This window comes from Struthio camelus, chromosome 15 (genome assembly GCF_040807025.1).
Source record: "Struthio camelus isolate bStrCam1 chromosome 15, bStrCam1.hap1, whole genome shotgun sequence".
Lineage (NCBI taxonomy): Eukaryota > Metazoa > Chordata > Aves > Struthioniformes > Struthionidae > Struthio > Struthio camelus.
This window is the reverse complement of record NC_090956.1, coordinates 14,658,274-14,685,691: the sequence shown is the minus strand read 5'-3', so window position 1 is coordinate 14,685,691 and position 27,418 is coordinate 14,658,274. Positions and strand designations below refer to the sequence as shown.

The following is a 27,418-nucleotide window of genomic DNA, read 5'->3' as shown; positions in this document are numbered from 1 at the left end:
AGACCCTGATTCAGAGGCCAGTGGGGAGGTTAACATTGCCTTCTACAGCTCAGCACCTCACTGGGGCAATCTATCCCAGGCACTAGAGGTTTTTGCAGTGACAGAAGTAGGTAATCACATCCTCTGTGCTCCAAGAGGAAAGAACTGCTGCACTACAAAGGAATTCCCTTTGGGTGGGGGGAATCCGCAACAGCCTGCACTGCATCTCTGGGCCACAGAGAAAGACCAGAAAAAAAGGAGGCTCTACTATACGATCACTACTCGAATAATTAAAAACAGCAGCAAATCCCATGCTCGTTTCATATGAAAATCTTACATACTTTTACTGAATCAGAGAGATCAAGGTTATTCCTTGATTATTATTTTACAGATTTTTTACAGATTTTACATTATTTTACAGATCTATTTGAGCAAACTCAGAACTCTTTAAGACAGGGATATTAAAGGTGATGAGGAAGAAAAAAAAAACAATCCTATGAGAAGTGACAAGTCGTGGACTATCCCTGAAATGTGACCTGGCTGATGGTAGCACAAGTGTCAGGAGTAAAAGAACTAAAATCTCCAGTAAGCAAGGTCTGGTCCAATCCCTCGAGGGTGGCAAGAAGAAAGGCCATGTCAAAAAAAGAAGACCATGCTGATGAAGCAACACCAAAAATAACAGGTCCTGAGAGCCACAGCTCATTGTCTGAGGTGAAGCACCCCTTTTATCTCTGTGATGGCCCAATCATTCCACCCAAAAGGCAAGAGTTTGGCTATGTCTGTGAAATTCAGTTTTCCTAATACTCACGCTGAAAAAGTCCTGGTCCGTCGGGTGGGCAGAGGACTAGGGATGAGGTACCCTCTCATGGGAGATGGGGAGCGATCTCTTGTCCTGCGGCTTTCAGGCAGACGGAGAGAACTTGGTGAGGGTGGAGAAGAGGGGGACTGCTCAGAAGCAGATGAAGTGGGCTCAGAAGACATTCCTGACACCTGAGAAAAACCTAGAGAGAGGAGAAGATCTGATTTAGCCCAAGATGGAAAATTGCATATAAAAGGCACGCATTTTTCAGCTTATGATTTTGTAAAAGCATGACTCATTTCCTGCAGTCGTGCACGCAGACGCAGTTGCACTAAAGCTACCGCTCTGTGTCAGTGAGTTCATTTTTTAACTCTCTTCATAGCTCTTGCGAGCTGTACTAGGAAGCTCCACTGAAAGCATGCTACTTGACAATTAACATGCGGCATCTTATGCGTTTATTGCTGCCTCACTCTTAGGCAACGGCTCCCCAAGCGGAACACAGCCCTGAAGTCAGGCATCCGCACGCCCCACACACCTCCCAGCAGGAGCTCCACTGGGCCGCTGGCAGCATATTGACAGAGGAGCCACCCTCTCTGGAAAACACTGCAAGAAGAAATGCTGAAATAAAGGAGACATCTGCATTGCTGGAGGTTAGTTTCACTATGCAATCAACTATGCTAACTTCATTCACTGCTGCCACTGCTCAGTTATTGTCACGCTTTTGTCAAAAGGTTATAACACCTTCAGCTCTACTGGAAGAAGAAAATCATATGAGTGCTCCTTAATTCACTTCAGGCACAGTCAGACAGTTAATTTACTCTGGCAAGGAAGGGAAAGTATGCTAACAAGCAGAGCTGTGCAGGCAGAACGGACTGCTAGTAGGTGACACCTTCAAACCGCACAGAGATCTAGAAGGAACATCCACACGCCGCTGCTGCTTTCGCTTTCGCAGGTCTGAGCCTTGGGCACAGTCTGCCAGCACCCAGGAAGCAATACTCTGCATTTGAATTCAGATTCCCAACAGCCCTCCTCAGCTTTGTTATTCTTTTCTTCCAACAGAAAAGGGAAAAGGTCTCTTTTCTCAACAGTCACCCAGCAATATGTTCCTAATCACAAACAATCAAAACTTTCAAAGAACCTGTTAAAAGAGAAGGACTGCTAAGAAACTGCAGCACTTCTGCATACACCAACGCGCAGCAATGACAGACAGAGGAGAAACCAACCGGCACTGCTCTGGTACTACAGCACAAGTCCCTTTCCAGAAGGGGAATATATGAAACAACTAAGTCACTCCGATTTTTAAAAACTATATATATGTTATATACAAAATATTATAGCCAGAAGTGGATGAGTTAGAAAGCAAAAGGTGTGGAGAGCAGGGCCAAGAAAACATCCAGAAGGCAAGAAGACTCGGCTTTAATGCCAATGGTCTCATTAAACTTAAATCGCTCATATTCATTTTGTACCCTCCTTCAGACTCCCACACTCCCCAGCCCATGAATTATGGAGTGGATCCTTTACATGACATTTGAGAGACGCAGCCTTCTTGTCAATGACAAATTACCATTATGTCTTCATGAAACTAAAGACTAAAATTAAAAATGCCTCTTAAGAAGGAAGTCACTGGGGAACAAAATTATATTGTATTTAACTGCTCAGGGTGTTGAAAAGGCAGAGAAGTGGATAGTCGTGTTCCCTTGCGTATCAGCATGAACTTTTCACACTGAATTCTCAAGAACAACAGCTCACAAGTAAAACAAAAAATTGCTTCAAACGGTTCAGATATGAATGGTAGTTTAGACCCACTAGCCAATGTCACGCCCAGCACAGTGGCACAACTTTCAGCAGAGATCGAGAGGATAACACCAAAGGGAGCGGATTTTCCAAACTTCCCCTAGAGAAATCTGTTGCAGGCTTGTACTGAGGAAGCCTCCGCCAATTTTGAAAGAACTCTCCTCTAGGATCCTAGCCTCCACTGAATGCGTACTTGATATGGCAGGACTGTAACTCTACTAAATCACAGGAAAAATAAACTGAATTAAAAGCTCTTTCTGATCAATGAGACAGCACAATCTGGGCCTTCGCACTAGTGAAAATGCAACTTCCACAGAATCACATGTTTTCTCTCCTAATCTAAATAGAAATCTGCTTGTCAGGTGACAAGCAAAACGCTGAGCTTTTCATCGATCTACAGTAGTATATTCAAGCAAACCACAAAGCACCGTTCTTCCCTTTTCTAAATCAAAGGTGGAAAGGCAGGAGAGGCAGGACAGACAGACCACAAAAAACATTTACAAAGAAGGCTAAATGGCTTTGCAAGTGTGCTAACTTGTGTTATTGCACCAATTACTGTTATTTTTGTGCCCATAAAATAAATTGTGATGTAGAACATTCAGTTTAATTTTACTATACAAATACCCTCTCTGTTCTGTACCCGTGACCAAAGCAGGGGTCCTTTGAGGGAGTCCTTGACTCTCATTATTTCTATCACAGAAGTCCTAAACCACGAGCACACCATCACTAGCTTGCTGAGAGCTGATACGTAAAAACATGCAGTTCAAGGCACGCGTGAACATTTCTGGCTTCACACTTGCCACAGCAAGTGGATACAACACACACACAAGGAGAAGGACACCAAATAGCAGCAACAGGAAGCCTGTGGCTAGACTATGGCTCAGAGAATGTCTTTATTGGCAGGTCTGTGTGTCTGCGCATGCAGTCATGTAACAGCTGCACTCATTTGCCTCATGGGCTTCTCTGACAATTGTAAAATTAGATGCAATGACAAGGAGTAGATACTGAATTACAAGTGTATTAAGTTTCTAAGTTTACACTGAATACAGTAGGACTGACAACAGTTCACACCTCCTGTAAATCTCAGTTCAGTTTGTTCATTGCAGACATCGCTTTATCTGATCCTTTGGGAAGAAAAACGTGGGGTTTAGCTGTCTATTTTTCTGTTTGTTTGTTTGTCCTAATCTGGCCATTATCATGACGTTGTTTAAACACTGATTAAGTAATTTGTATTGACAGGATTCTTGAAAGAACAGAAATACCCAGTTTTTACACACAGCGCTGAAGAAATTCAGAGGCCAGACAATGTTTGCACAGGAAGTCTGTGGCGAACATTAAAAAATCAAACGCTGGCTTCTCGAGCTCCCTAGCACTCCTCAGTCACACATCTCAATTTGCGTTCCAGATGCAAGTACTTGGTCATTTTTAAAGACGCTTTTCTAACGTTCTCCTAGGATCTGAACTGGCTCTTTGGTAAAGCAAGTCTCATTCTCCAGACTAAGAAACTCCGCAGAGACTACGTGTCCTGTGGAGAGAGCTGTCTCTCCCACAACTTCGACCTAGCCATCACCTGCAGACTCCGGGAATGCTTTGAAATCAGCATGGGGGGCTGCGCTTGGAGCCAAAGAACTTTAAGTTACATATGTAGGAAACATATTCCCGAGCATTAGCAGCTCACCTAAGCACACAGCTCCAAGATGGAAAGACCTCTTGGATCCTGTCCTGCCATTTGAGGCATTGCATGTTATCTAAGCTCCTCCCCAAACTTGACTTGCTCTACGAATCTCTCTCCTCTGCACAGAACTAGGTAGTCGCAGCGTTCTTTGCAGGTACCTGAATATGTCTGTAATGGCCATGACAAACATGTTATAGATGATGCATCACTTCACATAAGTCATGGAGAAAAAAGGTAAGATCCTTGGTTACGACACACAGCTCCCATCCAGGCAGTCTAGATCATTCATTTGTCTTGAAGGCAGTCTCAGAATATTACCTCGATCAAATCACATAGTCTGTTTCCCAATCAGTATAAAGGAAGTTAGTGATTCTTCCCTGCTTCACAAGGGCACTGTAAGACTTAACTCACATCGGTATGATTCCAGATGTTAAGGCCATGCATGCAAAAAGCATGCCATTAACTATACAAAATGAGAGGGTAAAGTTTTGGGGTTTTTTTAATCGAAAATCAAACCTGTTTTAAAAGCCCACAGCTCGCTACAATCCCTTCTTCAGCATCCATAAACTATTTCCCCTGTTCATTATTAGCTAAAGAAAACTATTTTCACACAACTCCTATCAGATCACCCTCTTTCACAGTTTCTAGTAGTTTTCCTCTCTACCTCCAATTCAACCTCCACTCTCCCCTCTTCACAACATGAACCCAAAATAGGCAGCTAACAGAATCCCTCATCCCTCTGTTTATATCTTGTTTGCTTTCCCTTGCAAAAGCAGTACTTTGTAGCAGCATCCTGTATTTACCAAAAGTCCAGCAAAGGGAATCCCAACTACGATAGGGACGAGGGACATGAAAACGACGTCTCTTCTATTTGAGCCAGTAAAATATTTAGCTTCTGCTATTTACACAATGAATGTAACATCATGCAAGGTGGTGAGCCTTAATTCTGCCTGTATCTCAGCATGTATTATTTATCTTACACCACCACAAAAGGTATTTTTTAACACTGCAGGAATACACCAAACTAAAATATAAATAGAATACACCTAATCACAGAAGTTATGGACTTCAAGTCAAAAAAATATGTGCTTGCCATAGTTTTTTCAGAACAAACAGCCAATGTGTACACACGAACAATGTTCTGAGGTTTCTTTAAGGGGTGACCTACAGAGCACAGATGGCAATAGATGCATCAGGTGACATTTCTGAAATTCTCAATAAAGTACTACCAAAATCTATGGGAATAATTAAAAGGGACGGGAAGTCTGTAAATGAAACCATTGTTTCTAGATATACAATCATTTCATTGTTCCTCCCTTAAGTCTACTCCATACCTCTAAAAATACCCTTAAAACAGCAGTTTTCTTGAAGTTATTCATTCTTACCAGCACCACAACACACTTCCAAGGAAATCCAGTTGCACTTTTGATTAAAGGAAATGCCTGAAAAATAAAAAAACAAAATGGATACAATAACAGACTCCAAGAAATCTCTCAGTCTATGAAATGGTTTACTTTTCACACAGAAGATATCATAACATCTCCAACTAGCACAGAGATCATCACTTGCAAATGTCATTCTGTGTACTTCAGTGTTTCGAGTAGGAAAAGCTCCTTCTAGCCTTCTTCGCTTGCAAACAGCACTATCTGCAGGGGCTACTTTCAGAGGGTAACATGAGGGTCTACAAAATACAGCACTGCCTGCCCAGAAAGCCAGGGTTTGCCTTCCTACAGAGAACATATGAGAGAGAGCATACTATTGAGAGCATAAACTGTGCAACACCAGCAACTGTTCTCAACTCGGTTTTGCAAGTTTGCTCTTCCATTTCAACCTCTAAGAGGAACTTGGAAACCTAAAAATTTGTTTATTTTCTTCTGGGCCTTCCTTGGATTTAGAAACAATGTCAGCAATGTTTTTTTTTTTTTACATGACTCATTTTTAAATGTCCTGGTTTCCAAATGTATACTGAACAGCTACATTCCTATCCTTCTCCAACCCCTCTGAGCTTTGCCTGCTCATCTGCTGACGTTTACAAGCTCTTCTCAGCAAGGAAAAATATGATTAGATGGTACACTGGGATCCTAGACTGAATCTATTCCCATGCGCTTCTTCTCCAAGCAGTATTTTCTTTCCCCTAATCTGATGAAAGTGGAGGCACAAGGGCCCTCTATTCTCCCCTCTCCCTTACCTTGCTCTGCTCCCAGTAGTGCCCCCCGTTCTTCTGAAGAACCGGCCAGGCCCCGGCACCTCTCCCTGAGGCAGCTGAGCACCAGCTCACCCTAAGCACCAGGCCAGAGTACTTTTCCACCCTGCAATTACCTTCTGAAGCACCTTCGGGCACTCAGATTCTCAGCACACGTGAGGATCCCACTGCCACAGAGCAGCAGAGTAGCAGAGTGCTATTCCTGCGTCACAGCCAAGTGCTCGCAAAAAACACAGAATTATGAAACGGTTCCAAAAGCTTCCCCTTTCAGCTTGTTTGCATATGACTAACTTTCAACAATTAGCACCCCTATTTCAATTAACAACGAAACTCAGAGTAGTTGCGACACAGGTTTGTTGTGTCAACACAAAGGATTATGGTACAAACATTATGCTTTTAAGCAGGGCGCAGAAGAGTGACCGCTGCCTCTTAGCCCACTACTGTAGTGATTCTGCAGTTAACGGAGAGCTGGACGTTGCCCAACTGTCCCCATGTCCAGTAAAAGCCTAATTATAAGGCAGGCAGGATAAAACAAGGAAAATTCCTAGTGCTTGTCTATGCATGAAAATTAATTTGGACTGAGGTCTGGACAGGGTTAAATTTAAACAGCAACAGATAATCCCGAGTAGTTCCAACAGCGAAACCTTTCCCCACCACAGTGCCAAAGGTGGTGCTCCTTTAGCCTACTGTGTTTGAAAGCAGCCTTGAAACAGAACAAACCAGCCCCTGCACAGCCAGGGGATCCTGCACTGGGCTTTTAAACAAATTAAGGAGAGCACAGCACAGCAATAGCATGTCAGCTGGCTTTGGTGACAAGATTCACTAGCCTGGGCCGAAAGTGAGAGTGCGCAACAGTATGAAAAGGATCCTGCATGCTACATCTTCTCAAAAGGTGCTCTAACAGAAGAGTCAATTTCATTGTTTTGTTCCTTCATCTGCCCATATTTTACAAACGAGGACAAAAAGCATCCAGCAGTAAGGTACCTTCCTCAGGACGACGCTGGAGAGCAGTAGCAAGAATGGAACAGAGCTGTCCCGAGACCAGCAGGCCCCCGTTTACACTGTCTCCTAAGCCATCACTTACACAGACATGAAGTTTCAGTCCAAAACTTCAGGCTACTCACAAATATTGGTCCGAATATCACTTAATATTTCTTAAAGAGCAGGAATAAACCAAACAAACTGAGGTGAGAATGACCTACATTCAGCTTCACACTGATCTAACTCTTTTTGTTTAAAGAACAGTTTAAGTGGAGAGAGGAACAAGGAAAACTCTTTCCAGTGGCTAACTTGGAAGAGCAATGACAGGTCCCAGATGAGCATCCTCCTCTGGGAGCTCTCTCCAGTGCAGCTTGGTGGCAAGGATGAAGACGAAGATTTTGGCCATGCTTTTCCCCTGGTACCACACACTTCTCCTTGGGACCTGCTCAAACGCCCTACTGGTTGTTCTCATTTATGACGCTATTAGTGCCGACGGGTGCATGCCAATTAGGTGCAAGTGCTGCCTACTGATTTGTTTTTAAGTGTCTCCATACTTATATTACCGGATAATATTTATCAGGTATTTCAACAACTGTTACCTACAGTAGTGAGCATTTTGCCTTGGTTATCTCTAATACAAGCCAAAATCTACAAGACAAAAGGCTGGGCCGGGGGTAAGAGAGGCGATTCTCACACCAGTGAGAGCCACGTCCCCTGGGAACCCGCCATACCCACAGTATTGGGGTTGCAGGTGTTGGGCTGCAAGAACAGCAATACAAGAACAGTGTGAGAACAGTAAGGGAAAAACGCTGCCACGGAGGCTCTGGGAACCACTGCCTTATCAGCCGGGGGAAAAGGCTGCAGCGCTGCAAACAGCAGGCCCTCAGCATTATTAAGGTAAGGCAGGAAGGTACCAAAGGTACCGAGCAGCAATCTGGACCCAAGCTACTATCTGCACAGCATCAGGCTGGGCTGTGCATATAAACTCATTGGTTTGGGGCGAGCATGCGACCTCCAGCACCATGCTGCATTGTACCATGGAGATGTAGCCTCTCTTGAAAAGGCACCTGAGCCCAGAATGAGTCTAAAGGTTCGGTATACAGCTTTGTTTCCTCGCTCAGGCAAATCTTTCCTATTCGCAAGTTACAGAGCACTGTCCTTGAAATAAGTCCGAGGGAAAGAACTGCACACTAGCACTTGCAAACCCTGGAGTCTGGCTGTACCAGGGCAGAACATAGCAACCAGGGCAGAACATAGCAACCTCTCACCAAACATGGTAGGACCTGCCAGGCCTTTCCGGGAGTCACCACGGCAAGGATGAGCTCTTACTCCCCATCCGCACACTGCTGGGGCAGCTAATGGAACAGATCCAAACCAGTCTGAGACGGCACAGTTAGAGGCAGACCATGAACCATCACTACTGCATTAGCAAGACCACGGGATCATGATGTTGAGCCAGCATAAGCCTTGTGTGTGATGCTCGCTGTCCTGCCTTGCCTTGTATTCAGCCTGCCAATTACTTTCTGGGTGAACAGCCACAATTTACAAATCTGATGGTTTCTGCAGCAGCACAGTGATGCTGCCTCTCAGCACTTCCCAGCTGCTTGCTAAATTACTGCCAATTACAAGAGCAATGACGGAGCATCAGAAGCACATACGCCAGCTCCCAAAGCCCTGCTCTGACTGCTCTTTTGCTGGAGCTGAGTACACAACATGTCATTTCTAATAGGAAAGACTAGTTTCCCTAGCTATACGTTAGTCTTCACGTGTCCCAGACAGGCTGTAATAAAAGGACAGGGAAATGCGAAGGGAGACCAAAAAGCAAAGAAAGAAAAGGGACATCTGCAGTGAATCACAGGAACATCAGGATAACTTCATCCAATCTGACTCTGGTGGCCAGAGTTAAGTACAAGGTGAGCACACAGTGGTACTTACCTCAACTTCTTTCCAGCATCTGCAGCTTAAGCAATTCCTAAGCCAGAAGTGGGAGAGTGGTTATTTCATAACTTTCCACATTTTTTCCAGCCCCTTCCTGAGCTCATATAATCTTTTAGCACCCACAGTATCCTGTAGCAAGGAGCTCCACAACTTTATTATCATGTGAAAAAACATCTCCTCCTTTTATTGGACAGCGAGAAGTAGCTCCTTTTACAAGGACAATAAGAAAGGACAGAGAGATCAGAAGACAAGAGCATAGTAAATATGGTAAGGAAAGGAAAGGGAAGAATGTAACATGCAAGAGCTGAAAGGAAACAGAGGCATTAGCTCAGAGGAGCACATAGGGAAGGGTGCAGGCTTGTTCAAAAACCAAGCCTCCATTTTCCACCAGAAGTGACATAAATGGAAGAGAGAAAGAAGAGAAGAGCTACAAGCTTCTATCCGTCCTTTTTTCCCCTTTACATCTCTGAATACAAAAACAACTGTATGACTTTTTTTTTTTAAAAATAATCTCAGGATTTTAAAATCACACCTTGATTTTTGATACTTGAATGGTTGCCATTACTCTTAGAAAATAAAATCCACTACTATCAAACATTGCCAAAAGTCCAGCTTGTTGACAAGTTAGGTGGTTTGCTGTGGGCCAGGAACCAGATATTAGCTATTCAGTGTTTGGGGGAAAGGCACGCTGTAGATCTTTGCATCCTTCATCGAGCCTCCGTTAACCAAAGCAGGGAACTTTGTTCTTAAAAACCAGAAGCAACGTTTACTACATCTCATCTTATTCTTGCTAAATAGAGTTCAATTATAGTGTGCTAAGGTACCTCCCATCTGAAGTACAATAATACATTGCTGGAAAGGGAACAAGCTGTCCCTCCTAGCACTTGCTCTTGAGCAGTGGCTGTTCTGTAACTTAGCTCTTCTTTCAGTGCTTTTACAAGTCTGAAGCTCTGTCCCTGCTATTAACTCCCACGTTGACAACATTCCAGGAGAATTTTTTCTGGGATTCATTTCATTTTGACAGAAAATATCTATACCCAAATACGAGCTAAATTTTTTAAAGTGTCTAAGCGACTTAGGACTCATCCACAAGGCAAATGGACTTACTTAATGTTATCCTATTATAAGGGAAGGTTATTATACATATATAAATCTTTCTGCACTTTTGAAAAAGTTTTTCCTTCTTCAGCCTCCTCTCACATTGCAAAATTTCAACCATGATTATGGGTAAGTTTGTTCATGTCCAACTTTGCGCCTTTTAAGGCTACTGAAATCCCATGAAATATTTATGTGGCTCAAGTGTTACTCAGAACAATTAGTTCACTGTATTTCCTCCCTAATCAACATATTCAACAGGGGAAAACAGATCACATTAGAAAGATCTATAACCATAGGAATTTATGAGGCATGCAAGTACTGGCAAAGGCAACTCTAATCCTCTGAGGACATTTCATCTGCCAGCCTCACAGCAAGAGGCAAATGCAGTGGTGCACAGTCAGAAGGAACTCACACATAAGCTGATCTTCTCCCCACTACTGTGAGGTACTCACAGGCTCTAGGCTCTTTTTTGCCCGTCTTCACTCTAATTTCTGGCTGTTCCAATGCAATGGCCATCTCTGATTCTCACTGCCTTGTGCACCCTCTATAAATCATTCTAAACACGCCAGTCTTGTAACCTGAGTATATCCCAATTAGCCCTCTCAGAAACCACTTAAACAAAGGTTTGTGAATAAGATCTCATTGGGAACCTGCTTCAATATCAATTCACGACTGAGAGAGATACAATTTACTGAAATACTTTAGAAAATAGCTGTACCTATGACACAGGAGTCAGAAGAAAATTCTGTTTTTATTGAGGAAGAAAGAAATGCTCTTGAGGTCCACTGAAGTTTTTCTTTCCTATCCTGTTTCCCAGGCTCCAGGAGGACAACCGCTCCCTAGACAAATGGCTCATTCAGGATAGATTTTTCTACTACAGCAAAGTTTGTAAACTACATTCCACCTGCATTAAAGCCTTCCATCTCCCTTTAGCACCCTGACAAAGACCACTTAATGAAATGCCTATTTAACCTGTGTTAAATGACAGAGCGCTCAGACTGGCGGAAATGCATGTTCCATTAAAATCAAACAAAAAAGAATATTTTTTCCCACACACTCTTTGAAGACAGAAGACCTTTATTTTAATGGAAGAAGTTAATACATATAATCTTTTTAGATCACTGGCACATTTAACAGTTGCATTTCTGTTTTCCTTCTTCCCTCCACCACATCTTCAACCTGTTTTCTGTATATCTCACCGTACTTTATGCAAGTTTCTGGTCAAACAAAAACCTCTTGCCAGGAAGGCCTGCAGCAGCGTATAACGTTCAGCTCTTGCAACCCAGCACAACTGTGACAATAACAGGACCCTAGAAATTTTATCAGGCCATTGCCAAAGAGAACAAATTCCAAGGACAGGCCTACTCTAGCCTACTTTACAAAGAAAGGTAAAATAAATAAGTAATTTAAATGAGTGGTCAGCCTTATCAATTCTAGAGCAATTTTCCCAGTACTTTTAGGCTGCTGAATGAGTTGACTATTGCAGGCTCATTTCCTGCAGTTTGTAATGAAAACGCTCTCCCAAACAATAAAGAGCAACATTGGAATTTGTACTTCCCAGGAAAAAATTGTGAAACCTAATCAGATTCTGAACACACGGACAAAAGGACATGTTAATAAACTTCAAAGTCAGTTGCTGTTTTTAAAACAGTTGATAAGTTAAAGGAGCAAGCTTGTTGAGAAAACACAGGAATCCTGCTTCCCTTCTGAATACAGTGGTATTTCACATTAACTTGCTGTCAGTCAACTACCAGTTGTGTAAACATCAAATAATTAGAGTACAAAAAGAAAGAATGATATTAGAAGTTCAAAAAAACGGTACAGAAGAATTTAAAAAGTTCAACGTGCAAGAGAAAAGGATGATCAAATGCATCAAGTTTGGAACAGGAGCAAGGAATAGCTGTTCTAAATCTCATGCCAGATCAGACAATGCTTTGCAATATGACCCTGAGTCACACCCTCTGCGTCCTCATTTCCTCAACTCTAAAGCTGAGATAACAACCTTGCACAGTGGTGTTGTGAGGCCTAGCAGGTGTCTGTGTAGATCTTTGGATGCAAAAACCTGAATCAGCCTAGGTGGTTCAAAAGGCTGATGAGACTCAACCTTGCTTCCGTCCGCAAATCAAGATTCAGGTCTCATTACCCTCCAGCTGCACGATCCAGAATGGAACGAGACTGCAAACGAGGCTTCTTGCAAACCAGCTTAATAGAGAGATGTAACGCTCCCTTGCCTTCCTGTGCCAGTGGGCAACTGTGCTATCCCTTCCTGGCTGCAGCAAGAACTTGTTACTTCTGAGTCCTTGCCAGTTGCTGCGTCAGTACCTGTGGCTCTTCAGGCTGGCGTCCTTGCCAAGCAGCAGCAAGTGAAATTCAGCCTACCTGCTGGGAGCCAAAGGTGTTTGTCCCACGTCAGAAAACTTCATATGAGGAGTCCCATTCAGATTCTTCTATTTGGTGAAAAGAAGAAAGAGGCACTAGATCTTCAAGCTCTGAATTAGCAAACACTGCTCACAAGCAAAAGTTATACTTATGCTCCATTAGGAGGTAAGGGCTTAATCAAGAGTACTATAAGAATAATGTTTAGTTCTTCGCTCTCAAGCTGAAATTGTCTTAGTTCATTCCACTAAACTCGACAGGACGAGCACTACATAAACCACACATTCCAAAAATATGTTTTTTTTCTTTAAACATATATAACCAAGCTACTTGAAAAACCAAAAATGTTGCCATTTTACCGTCTGTCTCGTTAGAACTCCACTCAAACCAGTCTTGACAGTACAACTAATTCTAGTGAGTTGCTTCTTTAAATACATTTGCCTGGTTTACTGTATTGACAAACAAGTAGTCCCTATATGGCGTAATCGAACTCTGCGATTGCACTAACTAGTAATATAGTCAAAGCGACACACCCATAACTCACAACCTCTAAAACTGCTTGAGGGACAGTAGTCATTTCAATAAACACCTTAAACCTTTTGGAAACTACAGGTTATACAAATCCTCTGACACATCCCCTTGGCTGGAAGCTTGGAAAATATCACTGTTACTACAATTTAGATTTTTAGAGAACATTCTCTTTAGTCTCAAAAATGGCTTACAATTCTAATAGTCCAAGAAGTCCACTGCAGGTAACGTATCACTCTCATTTGGCTAGTGAGCAAACAGACACATAGAGAGCTCAATTGCTTTTACTAATTACCATGTATACAAAAACTAGACTTTCTTGCTCAGCACATCTACTCTCTGCATTCAGAGCCAGTTAAATGACAAAACACATTGTATTGTGTTTTAATGCTAGCAAAACTGCAACGCCAGCAGAGCCACTGCTGCGAGGCTGGATTCCATGCCTACTTATACATCAAAAAAAAGTACTTACTAAATTCTAATTTTGAGACCAATGTTTCCAATCACGTGCTGGAAACGTATGGAAAAGAATGGGCCCATCTAGAATCACAGATACGATTTTTTACGGCGACTATGTTAATATCCAAAAGCCAACCTACGCCAAAGCAAGGGAATAGGCAACACAAGGTTTTTAGAGAGGGTAAAAATCATTTGATGTAGTTGGAGAAAGTAGATAAGTCTTTCTTTAAGCATGTAAGCCCTTCAGGTAGGAAGCTAAAAATTCGTACAAAAATATACGTTTAATAAAAATTGTACTAGGCACTGTATTACAACGATCACTACCCCAACGAGTCGTATCTGCTTAGATTACAAACACAAGAGGGAACGGGAGAAGGCACGCAAGCAGAGTGAACCGCGCATGCTGCAACGGTGGGGAATGCCTTTAGGAAAGATTACCTTTGATTCAATGTACCTGTTTCATCCTGTGCTAACAATTACATGAACTCAAGAGGTTAACCTTTTTCCAGATGCATTCACTGGGCATAGATTAGGAGTCTCCCAAGTGCGTGCAGCCACACACTAGCAATACACGAGTAACGAGACCCACCAACTAGCCCACAGGGCTGCTATTCCAAATCTGACAGAAAGAGCCGTGAAAATGGCCAAACCAGGAGAACTTTCGCATGTGCCAGGAAGGCTTTTAATCAGCCCGCAGACCACCAGAGGCAAGGCTCTGACTACCCAGTCAGGCTGTTCAGGGTCTCTTGACAACAGGCCTAACAGGTTACAGAAGAAAGGTCCCCTCCCATCCCTGTCCCGGCTGGAAGCAGGGGCTGGTTGGCCAGCAAGCAGAGAGGCGCTAACAGCAGCCTGGCAGCCTTGACATGGAGGGCTGCAATCCAAAAAAGAGCTGAACTCCTTGTCTGCCAAGTAAAGCCAGACAGACAGCGAAGGGCGAGAGGGCTCAGCGGGCTCAGCAGGGTGCTGCCCACAGCTCACCCACAGGAAACGCTGACGACGGAGGTGTCCTGAATATTCCCTCACACAGGACTCTGGGGAGATGTCCGCATACATCTAAGAGCCGCAGCCCAACATGCAATCCTGTGAGCAGGGACAAGGCTGCCTTTCCCACAGAGGGCAGACAGGAGCGACACTTCCAGCTTGCACCCAGGAGGAGGGGTTTGCAGGGCGCTCTTTTCTACAGTAGCCTCACCGACCAAGTACTGGGGCACTGCTCGTTCCTTCTCTGAGTACTAAATGGAAAATGCATAAAGAGCCTGTACAGAAGGGATATGAACCCAGAACATAACAGCATCCAGAAGATGTTCAAGATCAGTCAGAGAAACCGTTAACGGTGCTTTGCTGTTTTTGGCTACACCAATGTTTTGCATGGAGCCTAGTGCAACTTGTGTCCAAGAAACCGTAGGTAAGCTTGCATATCTGCTCATCTCAAGAGCGAACTGTAGATCCAGAACTAGCCATGTGACAGCACTGGGAAATAGGGTGTGTGCAAGTCTGGTCTTGGTGGCCAAGAGATCCTTGGCTGCACGGCTCCCCATCTGTGGGGTGACAGAGAGAGTTCATCCTCAGGCTGGGTGCCAGGGAGGCCACGGGAAGAGGCAGTATTGCAGCCTGCTCACACAACAATTTTAAGAACAAATCTGGCTAGGATCCTGAAACCCAATTAAAGTAGGTTACTGAGTGTCCAGCAAAAACTCTTCTCCTCACCAGACTGTAATAAACGCCATGACAGCTCGGTACTACCTTTGCTTCTCATTTTACTGCTTGGAGAGTATTTTCAGGAGAGGTATGGTGAAATTGAAAGCCAGAGGGACGAACGGATGGGAAAGGTCAGCGTGTGAAAAACTGCGAAGCAGCAGACGACAGCATGACGACATCAGTGACCCTGGGCCTCTGCTGGACCGGCCTGTGCAAACTGCTCTGCCAGACTCAGCCCCTGGCTGAAACCAGCATGAAGTTTCCTTCCCAAAGTCCTTGCAACTCTGGGTAAGACTCACTGCATCACATATTTGTCTCAGAGGGGCTTCTTGTTGAATTCTAGCACTAGGCAAAACCAAAAACAAATTAAAAAAGAAACCCGACACACACACAGAAGACAGGAAATAAAATTTACCCTCTGGAACTTTTGTTTTAAGTCTCTACCAGGGTAACTTTTAGAACCCCACAAGACACCTCGGGATAAGGGAAAGAGGCCTCTGCATGGAAACAAAGTGCATGTTTCTTCAGAAACTGAAACCTCCATAAGATCACTTTTCAGATACACTTCCCCTAATACTGTATAACAAAAAGTGGATAGAGATATCATCCTATCCCCTACTGTAAATAGTATTTCATCCTTTTTAAGTCATCCTCCTACCATTCTCCATCATGAAGCGGTCCTATGGAGAGACTATCAATATATTTCATAATGCCTGTTGTTAGATTTGCTCCAAATATCAGAGGAAACAAAGTCACAACCTACAAAGCAGAACGACTTTTAATTGCTTGGCAGCTATCAACAGGGCTTTTGGGCTGGATATGTCATTGCACTGTACACACAGGCACTGCCATGCTGGGCTTGGTGACAAAAAGTTATAATCAACCTTGTGGTTTAGTCAAGTAACTGATGTAACTGAAAACATGTAACCTCGTTTTTCCAGTCTCTTGAAAGCACATCACCAAAAGCAAGCCACCAAACAATAACCACTAAGAAGGTAGGAGCTCATAAAACAACATAGTTCCTATTGCTAGAGTGCCTTGGCCAACTTGACTGGCTGTGTGGTGTAAACAAACTAAGCATTAAAAGAATACTAACATTAAAAAAAATTCCTCCTCAATTGGCAAGTCCAGGTTTTGTGTTTGTTTCCTAGACAACTACTCTTTGTCTGGACAGCCTCTGATATAGCAAATGGCAAAGAATTTGAAAGCGTGGAAAAAGCAACACTCCTGGAGAAGTTTTACGATATGCAGCTGCACCTTAAAGCAAGCAGTGCGGCTTCCAAAGGCACAGAGCTTCCACTGAGCAACACGTGCCTCCCAGCTACGCTGCCCAAAACAAGTACCCAGAAGGCAAGGTGAGCATCAGAGACACTAGGCTGGTTATGAACCTCCCTATTCCAGCTGTGAGTCCTTATCCCCATAGTCCCTTTGCCACTGGAGTATCTGAGCAAACAGCTGCTGCCTTCTGAGAGCAAAGGTTCACACACTGATCCTCTGAAACGTTTTTAATGTTTTACTTCTAGTCATCAAAAGGCTCCAGCTGTAAGGGGCAGCCTGTTCTCCTCCACGGGAAGCATGCACCATCACCACCGTGACGCGCAGGACTCCACACAGCTGAGCTAGATACAAACCCACTGCCACGGCCCCGCTCCCGGCGGGAGCACGGCGTGGGAGCACTTGTCATCACGCTGCCCATGTTGCACCAGCGTTTCATGAAAAGAGCAACATCAACGCTCCAACCCAGTTTTGCTTCGCGCAGCACTTAACACAGCAGTCCCCCGGTTTTATTAACCCATGAGCTCCAATTCTAAACAGCCCCCACATAAACTTTCTCTCCTTCTTGGGCTCAGCCTTAACTCCCTGTCACTTCAGACAACGCCAGAGGCCATAAGCTGCCCATGAGGCGCAGCGACAGACCAGCAGTTTAATACTCAGAGAAAACATTTGGTCAAGGTTCTCTGTTTTCCTTCGTCCAGCACAAGGCGCTCTGTAATCAGATAGGCACAGAGCCATCAGGGTAAAGAACAGGGCCACGTAACGCAGCACGTGGAGGCCTCTGTGCTTTTCCAGAAGACTGTAAACAGAGCCCTCCTAGGCAGCACCGTACTCTGCGGAAAGCCACCCAGGGATTTAACCGCAGGGTTATTTTGCTTTCTCGTTGCTTTTATCCCTCCACTATCTGATCACCTTTCAAAGTGATGCTGCAGCTCAACACCCAAGTGTATCTTCCCTGATCAGTTGCTAGGTGAAATGTGCATTCAGAGAGGAGTGAACAGAATTATTACCCAAACAGCCTGAGACAAACCCAAAGGCCAAATTCACATTTACTATCCTTGAAATACCCTAGTATTTAAACATCTTTTGAGACCTTCACCATATCACAAAGTTCTCCCCACAGAAATGCAGAATTCAGGGCAAACGTTAGATTAGCCTAAGAATCGTAACATTCACACAACGGATAGTCCGTCAAACATTTAATGTTAATGTCCTTTTACTACTGTTTAGTTTCCAAACTGCATTAATAACGAAGCAATCTCTTTATGCTAGTGTCACTATCCCCAAGATACTCAATCACTACTTAAAATGAATTTCTTCAGTTATGTCATTATTTATCCGTATTTTAAATCATCCCAATGGAGGAAGCAGCTGTGGAGCAGCCTCAAACAAAAGGCAAATAAAGAACTAGCAAAACCCTGAAATCAGAGAAAGAGACTGTTGCATCAGAGCAACTATTCAACTGACATGGGATGGGATTTTCTTAACCCTGTCCATTAGAGTGAGGTCAGCTTCTAAGAGCCACACCTCATTTACCAGTAAGCCCTAAAGCCAACTCAGAGAAGATGCAGCTTGACTTGCATGGCATTTTATGGCTTCAGGGGGTGGGGGGGGGGGAGAAGGGAGAGCAAACAACGGACGCATAATGCATTCTACGTGTCCCACAAATGGCAAAAATGAAAGCAAAATCAGTGCCTTTCTACACTGTGAAGAGACAAAGAAAGCACCCGTTCAGTTCCTATTCTCTCCCCAATATACCTTGCAGCCGACATTAAAGTGGAGATGGCAGTCTGAGAAGCCGCCCCTGTGATCAAATAGACTCCCCGTCTCTACATCCTCTTCTGTTCCTTAATGTCTTTTTTCAGCCAGCTGAGGAAAAAAAGCAGTTTTCCTCTCAAGTGATCTGGCTTGCACTTGTTTACAAAACTCTTGCTGCACAGTGAAAGGCAAGATCTGCTTGTTCTCAGATGGGAGACTGTATAAGGAGAAGCAGCACTACAAGAGACAGAGCTCAGTACAGTTTCGTGGAGCACCATCTTTTTAGCTGCATCCGAGCTGAAGAGCCTGGGCAAGACAGGCAGACCACATATTGACTCATGTAGTGCTACTCCTGATGGCAGGGGTTATATCAGACAAGATATATCTACGTGTATGTTATGAAAAATGAAAATAGGCATGAAGAGAAAAATTCCCAATCCACTGCCTAGCTAACAGAGGCTGGCTTAGAGGAACAAAATCACAGCTCTGACAGAGAAGCAAGCAGGCCATGGCTACTACTGCCTCAGCCAGGCTCTGAATCATCCACTGCAACCCTCAAGAGACAACCCTGACAGATAGTAATAAACAGAAATGAACAAAGAACAGTTTAGGAGGCAGAGGAAATTAAGATTACTGATCTGTCCAGGGGGCTGCCTTGGACTTGATGAAAAGACAATATTGGACTTAGATATAAAGAAGTAAAACAACTGTTTCTACCCTGCCCTGGAAGAGCAGAGAAAGCTGTTAGTCACATGAATGCTTTCTATTTTTCATTTTCTCTGTCCTGTGCTGGGGCGTAACAATCACACAAACTCCAGTCCCTGCTCCCTGCCTTTCCTTTCTCTATGCTTATCCATTTCACTTTGTTTTGTTCTCTGCAACAACCTGTTGAGACAAGCAGGATATTTGAGTTTTGTTTTTCAAAACCGTCATGCAAAAAATACATAGTATTTCATTCCTTTTTTCATACTCAAAGACGGTCAACTTGCTGCTGTCCAGCTAAACTCTCTGTTATCAGCTCTGCTGCGATATCAGCAACCACCTGCCCACTAAGGCGGCTGCTTCTAACACCGAAAAAGGGAAGAGCTCAGCATTCATACTAAACGGCTCCCCCTCCCCCTGGTTTGAAGAGGAAGTTGACAGGTTTTACACTTTTCACATTCAATTTCTCGCCTTACTCTCCGGCAGGAATCTTGCAGATGAGCAGCAGCTTAATCATCAACTCTTGCCGCTAACATTCAGAATATTTATCCACGTAGATTTGAATGGTTACAATGTCATTAAATTTTGCTAATGATGATCTTCAGTAACATTCCTCCATGTTTTGACCAGTTTCTGTCACTTCCGTGCTGAGTCTACTCCATAGCCATTGATCCAGAAATGGTTCCTGATAAGTTAACACTTAAATGTGGAAGAAAAGGTGAAAGAAATCAATAACAATTTTCATCCTGAAGCTATCCCAAACATGATTAGCCCATTGACTAGTTTCTCCTGTCTTGATCTTGCTTATATTCCCAAACACACATACTGCTGTACCTTCCCTTTCACATACATGCAATAACCACGCTTTAATGGTAACGTGACTACCATAGTTGAGCCCTTTTAATCTCCCCTTAGAAATTATGCCCTCTAGTTCTTCCAATACTAATGTACCTCTGCTTCCTCTTCCCTCCAGACTATCTACACTTTCCTTGCAGCCCTGCTCATAAATCAAGGCAACATGTCAACTGAGAGTTCAGTAGTCAGCAGCAGATGTAGTTCCCTCTCAACCTATGCTTGCTTACTGCTAACAGCCAGGTGCAGCAGTCAGATCCAAACCTAAGGACATCCCTTGCTTTTCACAAGACAGCGAAGGCCTTGAGTACTTCCTAGCTTCACAGCCCATCTACCACGACAGGGATTTGGGAAGCCAAGTGGCTTTCTTTACTTCCAGCATTACCCTGTTTAGCACAAAAAGAGAGCAATCTTGGCCAATGCCTATTTGTGCTATCACCTATAAATAAATCCCCCATACCAAATGTCATTCCAAGAACCACATTTCATGTGGTGTAATACCAACACAGTCTGGCAGGTTGCTGTAAAAAGACAACAGAGCTGGAAGGGAGAAAGAAGGAAGAGCAGTCAGCAAACCTATATCAAAAAAGGAGGGATTTGCTAGTACTGGATACATTCAGATTTATGATGCATTTCATTCTTCAAGTAGATATAAAGATTTGCTTCACCAAAAGTACGACACTAGCCAAACACCAATAGTTATAGAAGGAGGAAGAAAGAAGTCAGCATTACATAGCTTTTTTTGGCGACTTTCAAATTATTTGTACCCAACCTATGGATTTCTGTCTATACGTGCATGCAAGTAAAGGAGGATGCTGGTGCTGATTGAGACACGTCCACCCACGAGGAAACTGCAGTGAGGCAGAGCCTCAGGGAGCTGGAGGGGTCCTCGTGGCAGCACCGGGAGCAGCACCTCTGGGAGGACACGGCTGTTTGTGCCGCGTGCAGACACCCGACGCGCTAATGGGGGGCAGCCGGATGAGCGCCAGCTGGAGCTCTGCTATGTCCTCCTAGGACCTAAGTCCTCCTACAAAAGGCCGCCTACCGAAGCCACGGCTTTGTTTCTGTTTACACGCTGCACATAGCATGTGAAACTGTATTTACCACCAGGAACAGGAACACTTTTCCTGAGTTCTTTTGTGTGCTGATCAATTTGTTTGTAAATCCACAAAATCTGCATATATGCATACATTTAAAAAAAAAAAGTTCATCCTTGCTACAGGTTAGTAAAACCTTTTTAGAATTAGCATGATGTTAAGAGATATTTCCAAAAATGCAGTTGTAGAGGACTTGCACTTAAACTGATACACAATACTACACATCTTGCATTATTAATAATCATTAAAAGGAAAAGAAATATGTTTGCCTAACAGAACAGTACAAAAATTAGAAGGTGAAGCTTAAGAATTGTAGCCACAAAAATGCACTAAGCCTCAATAAAAAGTAATCATCAGGGGCATCATGTCAAAGCAGCCTTAAAAATCTCTCAGACTGTCTTAAAGAAATCACAGCTGGCATTACCAAAGGTTTTGCAAACAACATTTCTCAGCAGTAGTTCTGTAGTTCCAATAAAAACAATGTCAGAAAAGAACGAGTGGAAATTCCCTCTTGAATTACATGCAATCCAAATTTGGAGGCACAAATCCAAAAATTAAACTTGGTGACTTCCCTATCAAACTGAGAAACGTGATGCATAGATGTACTGCATAAAAAGTATAAGAAATACCTATATTTTTGAATTTAATGAATAGAGGTGCTAACTATAACAGCTAGCTGTTCATCTAACAGCCAAAGACCCTCTATCAAGACTCGGTACAAAGTTCTGAAGCACCCTTCTAAGCAACCAACACCATTAAAAGCTTTTTCTTCCTAGTGCAGGAAGGCTCTTATTTAGCATGCTTTGCCTTTGCTTGTCTTTTACAGAACAAGCAAAGTTGAGTTTAACAATGACACATCCCCCAGTTCACAAGTGCAAAAAAGCACACATGAAAAAGACTGGACTTAACAGCTTAAATGAAATAAAGCCACTGAAATGAGAGAAGAGCTAAACATGATTCACCTTGCAGCAGGCACATCAGTCTTAGTTTTTTGTCCTCCCCCCGTTCCCCCCCCCATATAAGTCCTTTTACCCCATCCGAGCTGGCTACTGATGCTGCCCACAACCCACTCGCACAGGGAGAAGTGAAAGGGCTCTTTCCCCGTGCTACAGCCAGGTCCACTGAGCCACTCTCTTTTTTCAAGGGGGAGGGGAAATAAAAGAAGGGAAAAGGCGGGGAAGGAAAAAAAAAGGGGGGGGGCAAGGAAAAAAAGGGGGGAAGGAAAAAAGGAGGGGGGGGAAGAAAAAAGGAGGGGGGGAAGGAAAAAAGGAGGGGGGGAAGAAAAAAGGAGGGGGGGAAGAAAAAAGGAGGGGGAAGAAAAAAGGAGGGGGGGGAAGAAAAAAGGGAGGGGGGGAAGAAAAAAGGGAGGGGGGGGGAAGAAAAAAGAAAAAATGACGCCCCGAGCCCTCCAGACGCGGCAGGTCCGGCCCGGCCGCCGCTCACCTCGGGTACGGTACGCTCGGCTCGGCGCGGCGCGGCGCGGCCCGCTGCGGGCCGGGTGCGGGGCGGCGCTGGCGGGCGGGCGGGCGGGCGGCGCGCCCCGCGCTATAAGGCCGGTGGGCTGGGCCGGGCCGGCAGCCCGGGCCGCTCCGCGCCGCTCCGCTCCGCTCCGCCCCGCGCCGCCCCGCCCGCGGCCCCGGCGCGCCGGGGGGGGGGGTCCGGGCTCCCGAGGCCAAAAAGCACTTTGCCCCTCGTACGCGCTTCTCGCTAACTGCAGAGCGTGGCTGCCCGCCTGGCCCTGGGCGGAGCGAGCTGCTGCTGCCCAGGGGACCACGCTCAGCCCTTCTGCCAGCAGATAAAACGGCCATACTGAATTACAGCTTTAGGGGAGTAACAATGGTGTTAAGAAGGATTATACAGTCAAAGGAGTGTAAACTCAAAGGAGTTTTGATTAAACCTCTGCAGGTACCGAGGAGGAATCCTGGTAGATCTTCCTGCTTTCTGCACCCAGAAGGGATGAGGAACTTAGCTGTGGTGCAAGCTGACGGGGAAAGCCCGCACGCACTCTGGGGTAACGTCACTTGCCCATATTTGGCATCTCCTGTGTGACTCTGCGCTGTGTAATTTGCCACAGCAGGGCCTGAATTGGAAGCTGCAACAATGACAAATGGTGAGAAGGTAAAGTAAGGTGATGAGGACAGTGCCACGGGCTGTACTAGGAACACAAGGATTGCTGGATGATGCTAGATCAGAGTCATAGTTGCCTTCATCCAGTATCTGGTCACTAGAGACCAGTGTCATCCTGAGCTTCAGAGGAAGGGTAATTCTCTTGGTCCTCAGAACGTGATCTAAAACCAATGGAGGTGCATCTGCTTACGCCCAAGACTGACTTTGACTCCTGTCGAACCTGCCAGTTACACACAGACGTACGGCCTGGGTGCGTGGCTGCTCACCCATGGCCTCACCCTCTGAATTCAGCCAAAAGCACCTGTTTTCTTGGCTGGCTATCTCAAGAGACAGACTCCTGGAACCAGTTGTATCAATGCTTTCATTTACGCACAATTTTCCTAGCTGATAATAAAAACACAGTATTTTAAAGAGTGTTTTTTAAAAATTAGCTTAGGCACTGTATTCTTTCTGGTTCTTTTCTATTTCTATGGAGCAGACAACGCACGTCCTAGTATCATTACAGAGGCAACATTATTTATAGGAGATAAAAGTATATGTTCTTTTAGCCAACCTTAACCACATAAAAAAGAGCAATGTGCAAATTACGCTAAAACTGCCACAAGTAGATTTCAACAGGGCTTTCTTCAAGGGGAAAAATAAGCAGAAATTCCCTAACATAACAGTAGTCAGTGTTTCATCTAAGATACAGGATATAAGGGGGCCGTACAACATGAGGTAAATCAGCTTTCTTTGCCAACCATATGGTCTTCCTCCAGAGTACCTTATCTCTCTGGCCACTTCTGTTCCATGCAAGATCTTACCCCTTCATAGCATATACAGCAATGGGACTAATGACTTCTCAGAATATGAATCTTACTCCTGGATTTTTTGTTTTGCTTCATGTGGCCAGACTGATATTTTTTTTATAGGTGGAGGAAGACAGAGGGGAAGCAATACATAAATAAGTGATGTTTAGAAAAAATCCCTCAGTTACATGCTCTTGCATTATAGCTGTGCCTTCCTCAAAAGTTCAGCACTCACGAGGTCATCTCTCTTTTCCCCTCCCTCCTCTTCCCCACACATCCATGCACAACATATGGGACTGGTCCACAGTCATGAGATGTATTTTCAAGATTAGATTGCATATTTTGGGGACCCTCAATGTGTGCATGCATGCGTGTTGTGTGTCCCACCTGTCACAGCTAGGAAATGTGATTTTGGCTGCAGTTGTTTTCACCAGCTGCTGGAGACAAGAGAGCTTTCAGCTCCCCCTGAACTCCAAGCTTTTAACAGATTCACTATCTCCCCTCCCCTTCCCAAGGGAGGTTGGACTAGATGATCTCCAGAGGTCCCTTCCAACCTAAACGATTCTGTGATTCCCTTTCCCTCACAGAATGATTAATAATGACCAGTTAACCATCTTCAGCACACGTTCATACCTTGCTCTCTCTCTCTCTCTCTCTCTCTGTCTCAAGCTGGAGGTTGCCGTGGCAGGGAAGCGTTTACTCCTTTCTCCGGATACAGCCAGGCCTAGGAAGGCTCCCCGGGTGACTGTTTTGGGGATGGTACAGCAAGGCGCAGACTTGCAGTCAGGAGGAGGACATGGGCTTGCCTGGAGCTGTTGGCTTCTCCTGCCTCTCCTGTCCTGGGGATGGCACTGGCTGATCCCTTGCTTATCTGAAATGGTCTGCACTGTTTCAGGGACTGAGAACTCCCCTCAGCAGTCCTGAAAGAGAGAAAACGGGAGGATTTCTTGAGAGCACAGCATCATTATACCACTTTTCATTCATTTAAAGTATTCCAAGTGCAATTACTTACACAATTTGAGCTGAGGAAATGAGTGTGTAGGGGGGAAATGTACCAGCTAATGTGATTCATTAGTAAAGGTGGGTGAAATATGTCCCTGCGCAGCAGCTAGGATGAGATGACTTGAATACGTCTTAAAAGATTAGGTTGGTGCTGGCGGATACTCAACACAGGGTGAATACTTTCCACTGCTATTAAAAAGGTATTACTTAGTCCAGGACCACTCCACATACAGGAAAAGCAATCCTGATGTCTGATTCCTGCTTGTGAACTGAATTTTGAAACTATTTAATCTAAAAGATACCATTGGCACAAGCACAAAGGGTGTAAACTGGACATGAATAAATTGAGCCTGGAAATTGGAAGCAAGCTCCTAATGATTAGAGCAATCAGATTGTAGAAGAGAATAATAGGAGGAAAAATACCCTTAACTTCTTTAAGGTGTAGCATACTAAGCATGTGACTTCAGTCCAGAATGCTTCCTTGTACTTTATGTTCCGACATCCACTCACACTGCAAACTGGAAACACAGCAATACCAAACCAATATGCGAAACCTAAAGCATATGTTCCACCTTTCACTTTGAGGCTGTTTACTATATAACAGGATAGATAGAGTTACTCTATTTTATAAGATCATTTTCTTCATACCAGGTATCTGACAAGTTCTTGTGTACTCTCACTATCTTAATCATCTGTAATTTTGAATCATACTTTGGATGTATTCTATTCAGTTTACAAAGTGTGGGAATCCAGGGCATCTTTGCTATTCTCAGATAAATTGTAGCAGCAAGATCAGGGAAACAAAATGTTCTTAAAGAAACATACATCTCCCTCTGTGCTTAGGACTTAGAATTCAGGAAATGCTAATTACAGATACAAATAACCTTGCAAATACTTTACATAGATTTGAAATAACGAAAAACAAAGACTCTAATTGCCATACTATCATTAGTAACACAGTGCAGTAAAAGTATCAGTAACATAGCATTCTCCACAAGAATTCAATCTAACACTTTTTCACCTTTCCCTCATGGGGAGGATTTAGTCCCCAAATTTAGTTATTTAACCTGGGGTATTTTTAATAGCCGGGTGAGAAACAACTCCCAGATTCTCACAGCCAATGTAATGCCAGCCAAACCTGGGGCACCACGGACAAAGAGTAAATTAGCTTTCAAGTAAGTTAGCTCCAGGATGTAATCCACTCCCATTTGTACTCTTGGAAGGCACCAAAACCCTACCAAATAGTTATCATAACTCTTAATTTGTCCAGTTTCCAAGTGAAACAGTGAGCGCTGACATGAGCTGACCTTTACCAAGCTTACCTTCTTACGCTTATGCTTCCTTTTCTCATGCTAGAACTGCTCCATGCTCCTTCCCATGATTTGTGTGTAGGCACAGTTCAGTTGTCTTTATGAGGAAGAAAGGGGTTACGTACCAACGCAGAAGTAATTTAGTGATAGTTGAACAGTTTGGTAGGAGGCAACGTCCACCTAGTCTCTGCATATGCAGAGACTCTAGCCTTCTCTTGCCTAGCACGTCTTCAGGTTCTGCTCATTCTAAAAAAAAATTACATTTGTCATGAACAGAGGAATCTTTTAATGCATGAAATCACACAGAAGCTACTCAGCTGCCAAACATTTTAGGGTCAGTCAAGTTCTCTATCCATCGTTCCTGAGGCAACCACCTAATATTCAGCTCTCAGAAAGTTCTTTCAGATCGCTCATCTTCACAGCCAAGAGGATACAGGTTTTCAACTTCAAGAAAAATAACGTGTATGAACTGTGCTGAAGTGGAAATACAGCAAAGAGGAGCTTTTAAGTGAGGTTAGCCCCAGGGAATTTGCCTGGATTTAAAACCAATGTCTTGCCTTCTCTGTGTTTTCACGTCATGTGCATTAGGCAGCCCTAAAATAACCGGAACCCCATTCTAGAAGCGAAACTAGGCCTTAAAGAAGTGTTTAGTCTGCCATTTGCTTTTCCTTTTATAAGTACTAACTACACATCAGAATTAAAACGTTCTCCCTGCTCCCTCTTCAGTCAGCATTTTCTCCCCCTTACTACCGTGTTTATATTTACTTGCAAACATTCTCAGTTGCTGAATCACAAGTTGCTCCCTAGCCACCTCTATTTGTCCAGCTACTCCCTGGAGACTCGCACCATTAAGCAGCCCCATCCTCCGCCTTTCCTGAAAGCTTCTCCTACTGTTTTAGCAGATGTCCTGGCAGGCTCAGCATTGCATTCAAGTGCAGGCCTGTTTGCTCTGAACTTGCCATAAGAAGCCAAGAAG

General features: G+C 44.1%; 1 protein-coding gene across 14 annotated transcripts in view; it reads right to left on the bottom strand.

Annotated features, from left to right (window-relative positions):
- Positions 1 to 27,418, bottom strand: part of CARHSP1 (calcium regulated heat stable protein 1) — an 85,062-nt gene that overhangs the window by 15,480 nt on the left and 42,164 nt on the right. For 2 of the 14 annotated variants that reach the window (XM_068908603.1, XM_068908604.1), the window contains 4 exons: positions 26,568 to 26,688; positions 24,764 to 25,050; positions 5,633 to 5,689; positions 788 to 980 (listed from right to left, as the gene is read on the bottom strand). In XM_068908603.1, the coding sequence (XP_068764704.1) occupies positions 788 to 960 (173 nt within the window). In that variant the 5' untranslated portion in view covers positions 961 to 980; positions 5,633 to 5,689; positions 24,764 to 25,050; positions 26,568 to 26,688. Of the gene's footprint in view, positions 1 to 787; positions 981 to 1,313; positions 1,377 to 4,250; positions 4,411 to 5,581; positions 5,605 to 5,632; positions 5,690 to 6,566; positions 6,680 to 9,366; positions 9,404 to 19,742; positions 19,966 to 22,658; positions 22,738 to 24,763; positions 25,051 to 26,454; positions 26,689 to 27,418 lie in introns of those variants that run through there. The other 12 variants (XM_068908601.1, XM_068908602.1, XM_068908600.1 and 9 more) reach the window with 11 other exon arrangements.